At 30.6% G+C, this 12,403-nt stretch overlaps 1 protein-coding gene across 3 annotated transcripts; it reads left to right on the forward strand.

Moving 5' to 3' along the window:
• The first annotated feature begins 951 nt into the window (after positions 1 to 951).
• LOC132742422 (carbonic anhydrase 13-like) lies at positions 952 to 11,244 on the forward strand. 3 transcript variants are annotated; one of them, XM_060730845.1, is made up of 8 exons: positions 952 to 1,095; positions 7,146 to 7,268; positions 8,238 to 8,432; positions 8,900 to 9,018; positions 9,309 to 9,404; positions 9,806 to 9,920; positions 10,210 to 10,319; positions 10,691 to 11,244. In XM_060730845.1, exons 2-8 carry the CDS (start codon positions 7,241 to 7,243, stop codon positions 10,814 to 10,816), a joined length of 789 nt encoding a protein of 262 aa, XP_060586828.1. In that variant the 5' UTR covers positions 952 to 1,095; positions 7,146 to 7,240; the 3' UTR covers positions 10,817 to 11,244. The 3 variants fall into 3 exon arrangements, with proteins under 3 accessions (XP_060586828.1, XP_060586826.1, XP_060586825.1); XM_060730843.1 differs by lacking the exon at positions 952 to 1,095 and adding an exon at positions 5,420 to 5,720; XM_060730842.1 differs by lacking the exon at positions 952 to 1,095 and adding an exon at positions 6,428 to 6,713.
• The last annotated feature ends 1,159 nt before the right edge of the window (positions 11,245 to 12,403 follow it).

The following is a 12,403-nucleotide window of genomic DNA, read 5'->3' on the forward strand; positions in this document are numbered from 1 at the left end:
CGCCAAACGGCGGATGGCTCATTGTCGCACTGTCGTCTTGTCGCCCTGTCTCTAGCGCGGCACGCCAAACGGCGCGTTGACGTGAGACGCGTTGTTGCGATGTCTCCCTGTCGCTTGGCTTATAAGCCAATCCTTCGATTTGAATCGAACGACAATGTGACATCGGTTAACAGTATTTGCGTATGAGGGTATTTATGGCGGTTTATAGGAACTCCACTGAGGTACATCAAATTTCAAACACTTACAAATATCGAGTGAAGCACTGAAAAATGGAAAACTCTGCTATGGCAAACAAGAAAATATACTCAAAACTTAATTGAAAATTCGATATTTTGTGCAATTCTTAGCCGGATTGAGTGTAATGCGTTACAACGCTTTTCAATTTTGGGTCATTTTGAACAATATTATGCTTATTATGGCGAAATATAGAAGAGAATGACACGAAAATTTGCACACAAGTTATTGGCCCAGACCTTCATTAATAGGTACACGAATCTTTGGGAATACATCCAGTCCCACCAAGTCAAAAACAAAACCTCAGTAGAGTCCCTTTAACATAAGGAGGTCTTGGAAAAATATATTTATAGATTTTGGATTTATGTAAAGACACGCACAATTCTAGAACAATAATAACATTATTGTAATACATTGTACATGTACGAATATACAATGTACATACATGTATATGATATATTTTATATAGAGATCGGTAAGGTTTCAGAAAATAATGAAATTTTCATGTCATTGCAAAAGTGTAAGGGTTTACTTTCTTATTTTTTATTTTTTATATGCCTGTCATTTTTAATTTATTATTTAATTTCAATAGTGATTAGAATGATAAAAATGCAGTGTTTTATTTCCTTCTGTGGTTATAATAGTCCCTCTCTGGTTTTACAAATAAGTGAGCCGCATCAGGATATTACAGTTGAGGGACGCTCACGTGGTGTAAAATCCGTTTGATTGCGCAGACTATTTCATTATTTCTTCAACTGTTGATCTGTTAGGCTCAGTACAAATTCTCTTTAAACATTTAACGAAGTTAAAACAGAGGATTTGTTATCTAACGGGAGGACTTTGTAAAATAAATTTATAAAGGTATCTAATTTGTTTTTCTTCTTAAGATTTAAGAGTTTTACAAATAGTTATGTCATTAAACAACTTTAATGTTGATCGTTTATATTCATTTTTAAGTAATGTATCAGAAGGTTCTCGGATATATAATTATATAGCCTACATTTTCTTTAAGATTTTTTTTACAATTATTACTTATATGATTATGACCCTATCATTGTATTATAACTTTACTTTGTTTATCCTGGGATCATTCTATTTCCTGATAATTATATAAATAGGAACTTGTAAAATAATGGTGGAAAAATATTAATATCAGAAATAAGATATTAGTTTTCTATATTTATTTAAAGACATAATTTATGACATTTTTTTAAAAGCACAATAATCAGTTTTAAAATAACGACAGCAATAAACTATTCCCACAGACTTGCGATGTATACGGTTGTCTGATTATAACCTCTTGTTTGTTTTCAATAGATTTCAACAGTTTTGATGTCAGAGGTCAGCTAACTGAATATTTCAAACCGGACATTTAACTTTTACGTCACTTAAAGGAACTCTACGGAGGTCCAAAAGCCTAAAAATGTAAATTGACAATTAAACCTAAAGGATATGCCTAAGAAAGTTAGAAAATATAATCCTGTATGAAAATAAAGAAAAAAATTGAAAAACTTATTTTATGCTACTCTTTGCCCAATTTTAGAGAAAAGCGTTGCAACGTTTTTAAATTAAGGGGTCATTTTTTCACATTTAGAATGATGCTGTAAGAACAAAGTGAGCAAATGATCCGAAATTGTGCACACAAGTTTCTAATCTAGACCCACATCAAATGGAGCATAAATCTAAAAAAAAACTATTTCCAGTCCCATCATGTCATAAAGAACGTCAGTGGAGTCCCTTTAAATAACGTAGACAAGTGTCTCAATTATATGTATACGATAGTTTAGATATGCTTTAATTAACCTTTAATATGCTGGAACAGGAAATGAAAGTATGTTTCTTAATCTCTGACAGTCTGAATTGGCTCTGATTTACTGTTGGCTGATCAACCTTAATCGTCCATCTTGTTATACCAAAAATTAACAATGGACAGCTCCGAAAATAGAAGCTCGACAAGTTCATTTTAGACATAACAGGTTCACGGCCGTACTGGCAATGAAGGTACGGCATGTTATCTATTTTCAACATTAAAAACATTCATGTTTTATTGAGTTATTTTATCATGATATCATTCATGTTAAACTGTAAAGAAGATGACTGTTGAATTGTCTGATAAAAATCACCAAATCACCAAACTGTTTCATCAAAAACGTATTTTGATGGACGTAAATTAAACCCACTTCAACTTGAAACTTGTTTTTAATCGGCGTTTACCTAAATACGTAAAAGTATCACGCAATATGTTGTTTAATAGTTTTTTAAGTTAATGGTATAAGATTAATATCAATGTCTAGATTTCAAAGTTAAATCCATCTAAACAAAGTAAACAACTCGTTTAGAAAAAAAATCGCTGTAGGACAATAGGAAAACAGTTGAATCGTTCTTAAATATCAGCTAGGATTTTATTCAGCTTAAAAACCATATTTCATAGTTTTTACATACAAAAATCAAAATAAAGAAGTAAATGTCATCTTTCGATTGAGCATTTTTCCGGCAGTTTAATGAACACTTAAGAAGAGTCACAACTGTAAAAGTTACAATTAGATTACGCTTAGACAAAGACTACCGTTATAATGATTGAAAAGTTTGTTTAGAAGTCAAAATACCACTTTGTTCACTTTTTGCTACTTTTATCATAAAATGTTCCACATTTAGCGCTATTTTCTTCAAGTAAAAAGTGTCTTACACTATTTAAATCCGGGTTTACAACATAATACAACACTACACCACAGGTTTGTCTATCCTGCAATATAAAATTCTTTTCCGAGGCTTAATTTATGTGCCTTTAACGTACAGTTAAGATTATATAGGAGAAGACAAAGCATTTATAATTGCCAATGAGCAGTAACAGGACACAAAAAATGAAACGCTTAAAAAAACCTAAGTATTTTGAAGCTTAATTGGCCTTTAGGAATTATTACGTGACGTCTAGCGAACCACTTTCATGTATGAACATACACGTTTTATTTATAAATGCCACAACATGCACTTGCGTATGTTTTAGTTGTAATTAATATATTCACTATTAGATAACACGGAAAACTTGTCAGACGTCACATAATTTATCATTTTACCGCATATCCTTATTTTTTTAAACTATGATATTAGGCTGAATTATTTTCTTTAAGTTGCGGTAATTTAAACTGACGATTTTACGATATCCAGAAGAACACGTTTGCAGAAATGATGATAATTGTCAGTAATTTTTTTTTTTAATTCTCATTTTTGAGTTATCTGCCCTTGAATTTGATTATTTTCCAAAATTAAAGGAAGATAACTCTAAATACATTTTCATATTCTTAAAAAAATATTTGCAAAAAAATAGATAACTTATACAAGCTCGATATTTTATTTTACTGAGAATATAAGATATAAATTGCTGAAGGGCGCGTTCATTTTTATGTCATGTAAATTTTAAATATATTCGCGACATGTTAATGTAACTATTTTAATTATGAAACAAAGGCATAATTTACCAACATAAAAGCCAGTGGGTACACTGTCAACAGTAAAGAAATGATAATTTATTCTTGTCTTTTCATTTCTCCCTCATCAAAACAGCTTTAAATCTTTTTTGATCATGTTCTCAAATCGTTATTTGCCTGTGTGCTATAGTTAGCAGGCAGGCATGCATGCACAATGAGAGACACTATATTGTCTTAAGCACAGTTCATACACGAATCACTGTTACATAATATATCGCTCTATAAAAACTTTTACATGACAGGGTAGGTATCTTACATATTATTAAACACATCCCGAGGCTTTCTATGAAACATTTACAAATCTTACACTTACAGAATTACATATATACATAGAACAGGGGAATATAACAGGGGGTTGCATTTAGTTGTTATCTATTTGGCTTTGATCAAAGTGACGTTATGTCCATCTTAGTGTTCACATAAATATGAAAATAACGACATTTTGCCATAGTTAAGTTCAGTTTCATATTTTACCATGGAACAATATTCAATAATCCACATGACCAACAGAATTTCTAAAAATACTGTTCAGAATGTTTCGGCAACGCTAACTCCTTAAAAAGAATGGGACATCTTTTTTATAAATTAGTTTTTATATAGTATCATAATCATTTTTCATTATCAATTACTGGTCAATCACCATTATAAAAGCCAATCATTTGAAATTTGTTACTATTAAATTCAACTTAACAGCGACAAATTGCATGACCTTGTGAAATAAAATGTAAAATAACTTGTAAAATAACATGGGAAATTTTCTTTTTGGTATTTTGTGATCTGCTTTTGATATACGGATAAGACAGATTTATACTCAACAATTTAGCTAATATCTGAAAATAAGACTTCCAAGAACAGTGCATCAATTGGCGTGATCAGTTAAAAATTTGTTGAAAGTGTTTTTACAAAAAAAAATGTTGCTATCATATCATGGTACCGCTAGTCTTACTTTTTTGGTTGGTATTTAAGTCACGTTGACACTGTCAAGGTCATATGGCAACTTTCCAGCTTTCTGGTGTAGAAATATCTCAGATGCTCCTCTCTGCATTATTTCAGGCGCACGCGGGCGCCCGAGTAGAACCACTGACCAGACTGTAATCTAGCCGGACAAGCTACTCATACAAATCCTGCAACGTCTATTACAACCAATACCAATTCCCTCTTGGTTTGCATAAGGAAACGATAATATTGATGTATAGTGTGCATGGTGATATATTCTTTTTCAATGGCAAACGTATAAATCAACAAGCTATTAATTAAAAAGGCAATTTGTCATTATTTGTCTTACATACCGTAACGTGTTATAATTCGTTGACGTTATTGTAATAAAAAATTAATACAAATGTATGAACAGACGGTGAATGATTACCACAGCAATATAAATCTTTATGTAAATAAGGTAAAGATAAATAAGTAAGATAGAATCATTTATTTCACTACATGGTTGATGTTCTATGCGACAAATGATAACGTTTATAAATGAAAAATGCGTTGACCATCATGCCATGGTGATTAGACAGTATAAGGACAAATAATACAGGTGACTGGGTCAGTGCACCAAATAATGGTAGGTTATCGCATAACAAATGAGACATTTCCATTACCATGCATGTTATTATACAATCTGTTAATTAGCTGCTATATTTTATGTCCGTTTTTGATAACTTCATATATCATGTGTCCGTCTTAACCGACTAGCTAAATGTAATGCATACATTATTGACGGCTTATGTGTAAGTTGAACTATTTATATCTGTAAACAAAGAAGTTTCTTTCTATTTTTGTTTTAATGACTCGTTAAATGATAAATGCACACTGGGACAAATGCGTTTTTTTGCACTTAAAAACATTTCCGTGTCGGCTACATAAATGCTTGAAAACCATGACTCTTGCCATAGTTACGTTACGGTAACACAAATAAATATCATATTGAAACAAACAAAAGGAGAAAAAACAATTCTTCCATAATGGGTAAAAAACCAGAAACATGCACGGATTTATACGGTGAGTTTTTTTTTAATCAATCGGCGAAAATATTATTTAACCTGACCTACAGGAAAATGTGATTTCAAAACTTTATTTATTTATTTATCAAAATTATTTAAAAATGATGACATATTATTCTTAACTGAACTTTTTAATTGTGTCGGTACAATGTTAATCAAAGTGCTGAAAGAAGTGGGCTGTTAAATTCATATAATTTCTTGTTTGTTTGTTTTTTTTTTTTTTTTTTTTTTTTTTTTTTTTTTTTTTTTTTAATTTTTTTTATCATACATACACATGAAGCATTTACGAATGAAATGCTACATTTTGTCATCAAGTCGTCCGTGTCTCAACGGTGTGTAGAATTCTTTAAGAGTAAATAGGCATATATTAAAGATATAATTATATACTTATGTAAACAATCATATATAGACACTGAGTAAAAGATAAAAGGGAAACAAGCCTCTTTTTGAAAAAAAATCATACGGTGATAAAATATCTTTACAGAAAAGCACATTTGCTCGATATGAGACTATTTATAATATTTTAATGCGACACATTGAATGCATTCCCAAAATTAATTATTTCTGAGTAAATTAATGTATTTATACGCAAGTGATTCGCCTGATTGTAATGTCTCGTTTGTAAATGTTTAAAACTGCCTTAACTGCTTAAACTTCGCTGGTTAATAATAATTAATCTCTTAAGAAGATTGAATTAAGACTGAATCAGCCTGAAGACTTATACATTATTTTTAGCAGTCTATGATCATAAGTTTTGTAAAGACAAATGTTTAACAAGTAATTTAACACAAGTAATTGTTATAGATGAGGTGTTTATGTGTTTAAACAGCAATTTAAACAACCAATCATGTTGCTAATGCATCAAGCAAAAAGGAAAGGAATGTTTCATATAAGACTTTAAGTTGATGAAAAAATTGTAGAAATAAAATGGGCTTAGTAAAGCAGGAATTGCTCCGGACAGGCGCTCGTGTCCTGTATGTGTCTGACAAAGGTAAATAGAACTGTATTTTTATGAATGATATTCTTATGTTTGGATAATGAAATATTTCAAAAGCAAACCATATATATGTGTATAAATTAAGGCGCAAATGCTAGAATATATATGTCTGTTTTTATTTAAACGGTGCATATATATTGTTAAATATAATAATTATTGTTGACAAAAAAATCGATCGTAGAATAATTGCAAGTTAGAAAATGATTTCAATATAAAACATTTCGGACACATGGCGTGTTCTCTTATAAAATTTTAATAATTGTTTATGTGTTTGAAGACTGCGTTGAAACATCATCAACTCGTGAACATATAGTAAAACTTCCATTTTTTATTGTCAAGCAAACACACTTAAACAAACACCCAAAAGAAACTACAGACAAATGCTAAACAACAAGTAAAATAATTTATCAATGTTCTTATTTTCAGAAGAGAAAACTAATAACCGGGTCTACAAGACAGTTGTTGAAGTCAACTCAAAGGTCGAAAACCAACAAAAAGATAAAGAGAAAAAGAAAGAAACCATGTCTTGGGGATACTCTTACTCTAACGGTATATATATCACAAATTTCTTCTTTTGATAACTAAAACTATAAATATGTACATTACACACGTGGATATTAATTGTGAAATAGTGTTTTATTTCCGATATTGACCCTGTTATGTAACAGTAAGATTATTAGGAAAGATAATTCAATGTCATTTTTTTCCATTATGTTTTCCTCGAAAGTTAATGTTTTATATAAATTAAACAATGGTGATTAAATGACTAATTTTGATTATCAACATGTCATTTTAATTTAGTGGTGCGAAACGCGCACATAAGTCTGTTTTTAGTACATTTTACCTAAATTGTTACTTTAACACAGCATTATTTCTTTCCCCATAGAATCTTTTCCATTCTTCTTCAGTCCTCACATTATATATCACATAACGTACATTGAACAAAATTATTACCGTTTTTGAGACTTAGTGAGCCTTTAAACAGAACCATTGCTCATATATGTCCCCCATTAATAGAAACTTTTTTTTTAATTCCCGATTAAGAAAAACCTTCTTCATTATAAATTGTTCATTAACCTTATTCATCTATTTCATCCATAAATGCTTCATAAATATAAACTTTGTTTTTTAAAATCTGTTTTTAATTAGAAACATTGTTCATTATAAATTGTTCATAATTAGAAACATTGTTCATTATAAATTGTCCATGATTAGAAACATTGTTCATTATAAATTGTTCATGATTAGAAACATTGTTCATTATAAATTGTTCACAATTAGAAACATTGTTCATTGTGTAAGTTTTTTATATTACAGAAAACCTTGTTCATTATGCATTGTTCATAAAGAGAAATATTGTTATAATTTGTTCACAACAATGAGCGTTGTTAACTGTAAATTGTTCATATTTTTTTTTTCAAAAAAGTTGTTCACTATAAATTGTTTACAAGTATAGATTGTTCGTTCTACCTCCCCAGCATACAGCTTTGTCATTGTCGTTTTTGCGTCTTTGACTAGGTCCACATACATGGGCAGTGAACTACCCGGATGCAGCCGGTCATGACCAGTCTCCCATTGATATACATACTGGTGAAACAATATATGATAGCGATCTAGCAACCAAGCCTCTTACAATCAATTATTCGGAAGAGGATAGCTTCACAGCGTGCAATACAGGATCAAGTTTTAAAGTGAACATTAGTAAAACCTCTGGTGGGTATCAACAATAAGGACATATATTCATAAAGTTGTTAGTACGTTACATTATACCTTGCATAAATGTTTTTTCTTTACCTATACTATCCTAAGCTCAGCGGTCCTAAAATAAACAAAAATGTCACGGGTCCAACAAGAAGTATTTTCACCGCTCATTCAGTATGTGGCTCACTGGGTAAAATAATACCAAATGTAGATACTGAACGATAAAGCGGGCCTCTGTCACACACTTTAGGAATTCTTCTGAATTACCAAAGTAGAGATCTATTCTGTGTTTGCACACCATAGGTTTTGCGTGCACTAATACGGCGAAAAGCATACGCCTCAGGACTCCGCTATAATATTACATTGTATTTATTTATTATAACATTGCAAGCGGCAGCAACGATGATTTAGTTATTATCCTTCTTTTTACCGGTAATATTTTATTCTCGTTGTTGATTACATATATTATAAATATACAGAACTGAAAGATGGACCGTTAACCGATGTATTTAGACTGGAGCAATTTCACTTACACTGGGGTTCTAATGATGATCATGGATCTGAACATATGATTGATGGGCAGTCATACGCCGCTGAGGTATTTTACTATTTCTTAACTTTCATAACTATTTTTAATTACATAATCAGAAGGAAAATATAGCAACATCAGTACTACTACAGTATAATAAATATACGTATAAGATGAGACATTTTGTATTAGTTATCTTATTACTCTGTGTCATTAACTGTCATAACTCGCTTGAATATTATCTATAATATCTAAAACTGACTGTGTATTAAAAAGTATTTCTAAAAGTGGTTATCATTTTCTTCTCTTTTCATTTTAAATGAATCCATGATTAACGTTCAGTATTTTTGGTTTAACAGCTTCATCTTGTACATTGGAACTCGACCAAATATTCCAACTTTAACGAGGCTGTCAACCAGCCGGACGGTTTGGCTGTACTAGGCATTATGATCCAGGTAGCAAACAGTTTCTATGTCTGCATATTAACACATGTATCATTCTTAACAAACAATATCAGAATTAGACTATAAAGTAAAATTTCCTCGTCATTATATATTCTGGAAAAAAGACTTTCGTTTACGTATGTTTTAAATAGCACGCACGACTATACTTCCCTGCCCCACTCCTTGATTTGACATATAATATCATACCAAGGCCTTAATATAAGCTTATGTATTTTTGTGTGAAAATCATTTTAAACATTGACTTTTGACCTCCCCTATTCCATAAAGTTTGTGACCGCCATTTGTATAAACTCTGGCTTCGCATCTGTTGCAGTATCTATGTTATCACTCACATTTCATGTAACAACTGTATTCATTTGTTATATAACTTTATGTTGTTTTATCATTTCAAGTCTGGAGCAGAAAATACAGGCTTTAAGGACATGGTAGATACCATAAGAAACGTAAAGAAGAGTGGCCAAACTTGTCAAGTTTTGAAATCATTTAATCCGAAAGTTTTATTACCAGGTATGTATAGTTTGCACACCGTTTAATTAAGTTACACTTTTTCCTAGTTTCTGTGAATAGTTGTTGCTGGACTTTCCTAGGAAACATGTGTTCTTTCTAAACATAAGTAGTACGTTATAATTATTTCGTTTGTTTCTATATCGTAGACTCGTGATTATATTAATATATATTTATTATATTGCTTATATACATTTCACGAATTTCTCTAATATATTTTGAATTTAATCGATGTATAAGCATTGTATTTGTGTTTATCAAACCTTATGGTATTAAACCATTTATTTGTCAGAAAATACTAAAGAGTTTTGGACCTACCATGGTTCGTTAACCACGCCCCCTTGCTACGAAAGTGTCCAATGGATTGTTCTGAGACAGCCAGTACAGTATTCACCGAATCAGGTAAATAAATCAACCAAGCTAGTATTGTCCCGAATCACCAATTAATTAATTATTTGATTTGTGGTTCTACCGTCGTGATCAATCTAGTTTAACACTGAAAACACGGCATACATTATTAAAACTATATGTTTGTATACATTTTACATTAAAAAAAGATGCGATTATAACGTTGTGGGTATTTGAACATAAAAATGCCGCTTAAAGTTAAACCCAAACCCTAATGTAATAATTTGAATTATTTCCGCTAACATAAAATTAAGAGAAAATGAATCGCGAGTGTTATAAAAACATGAAAACTCTGATCCCCTCATTGTACAGAACAAATACAAATAGAAATATTTTCAAAATTGTTTAAGATATAATTTTTTCAGTTACAAGCTCTAAGAAGTCTTCTTTTTACTGAATGTGAAGGAGAATGTATTGTTGACAACTATAGACCACCAATGCCTATCGGGGGACGAAAAATCCGTGCATCATTTCAAGGCACGAATTTGTAAACCTTATATATAGTTAACATTTTAGGATTTTAAAAACTTTTTTTACTTATTCACTTAAAAAAAGTGTATTTTAGAAAAGGTGAACTAGTTAAATAATCGTAAAATGTTGATCATGTCTAGAACAGGATAAACAGACACATAAACAGGAAACTTTGCTTATGCAACACGATATGTTTTCAGGAAGTCTTTTATTCCAGAAATTCTGTTAATGAAAATTAATCTTGTTTTATTTTGTATTCATGTATCATATATATTAGCGTGTATTTAATGAAAAGTCTGCTAAACTAGTCAGATATTTCATTTGTGCACCCCTGAGTATATAATTTTTTATATTTTTTCCCTGTGTAAACTTGTGTTAAAAAAGAGACAGATTTTTAGTGCTCATATGATTTATAGTAATAATATACTTGTACGTAATAAATTATGACACAATATATCTTTCTTTGTTTTCATTAGCCTACTCCCGTTTTTTTTCACTTGTTGAAATGTATATCTGTCAAATATGCCTCTTATAAACTGAATGTCTATTTTATGAAGTTTCTTAATAAGACAACGAAATTCCCAAAGAATGTCAAAAACGGCAAAAGAATGTTGCAGGCACGGTTTGAAAGAGCCTGTTAGTACAGTCCCTGGGGACCTTTTGTGTGCAAAAAAGGTCCATAGATAAATGTTATATCAATGTAAAGCTAAATGTTTGAAGTTTACAAAAATTTTGGGTAGACATGTCAAATCATGGTACGTTTTGAGAAATCCAAGATGGCCACCAAGATGGCCGCCAAATTATTGAAAAATGGCTAATACGCATTTTATCTGATAAAATTAGTTATTTTTTGTATTTATTTTAGTATAAATGATGTAAGAACTTCACATCCTATTGGAACAATATGAAAATGGAGGCATTTTCATTTTTTTTTCATTTTCTCTGAATTTTATAGACAAATTTGCTAAAAAATGCATGAAAAAATTATCAAAAATTGATATTGGGCTGACATTTTTCCCTACCAGCTAAGGCATAGCAGTGTAAATGAATATTTTTACCATATACTACGAAGACTTGAACAATATCATACTAATATCACTCTTATTTTTTATCTTTATTGTAAAAGAATGTGGATTCTGATATTCTTAAAGTGGGTGGGGTAACGAAAATTAAGTCTCGGTATTTTGTTAACTGGTTTGTTATGATAATTAAAACTATGAATAGTCAACATGTATTGCATTTCGGCATGTACCTAAAGTTATAAGTAATTAAGAAACTTAGACTGATATTTTGTTTATCAATATTCAACATGTTCTGTTGCCATGGCAACGGAGAGGTAAAATGTAAGACACACCTGAAACGTATGACTCTTTCAACTTTTAGCATTTTAAGCATTTTGATAAGAATGACTCAAACTAATGGATTAATAATATGTGCACAATGCCATGGTAACAAATTGAAAAAAAATGTAACATTAAAGGGAGACACAGGCAAAATTTCTTCGTTTTAAATTTTTTCATTCATTATTCTTAAAATGTCCTCAAAATAAATACACTAGGCAGTCATAGGAGCAAAACATTTCTTCTTATAAAGAATAAAATGTCGGT

Source organism: Ruditapes philippinarum, unplaced genomic scaffold, assembly GCF_026571515.1.
Source record: "Ruditapes philippinarum isolate M1 unplaced genomic scaffold, ASM2657151v2 ctg265_1_1_1_1, whole genome shotgun sequence".
NCBI classification, from domain to species: domain Eukaryota; kingdom Metazoa; phylum Mollusca; class Bivalvia; order Venerida; family Veneridae; genus Ruditapes; species Ruditapes philippinarum.

What these genes read in the sequence shown, in the direction of transcription:
- LOC132742422 (XM_060730842.1), top strand. Translation starts at nt 6,650, where the DNA reads ATGGGCTTAGTAAAGCAGGAATTGCTCCGGACAGGCGCTCGTGTCCTG. An exon ending in TACTAGGCATTATGATCCAG is followed by an intron (nt 9,405 to 9,805) that starts GTAGCAAACAGT and finishes TATCATTTCAAG; the next exon opens with TCTGGAGCAGAAAATACAGG. An exon ending in TCCGAAAGTTTTATTACCAG is followed by an intron (nt 9,921 to 10,209) that starts GTATGTATAGTT and finishes TTTATTTGTCAG; the next exon opens with AAAATACTAAAGAGTTTTGG.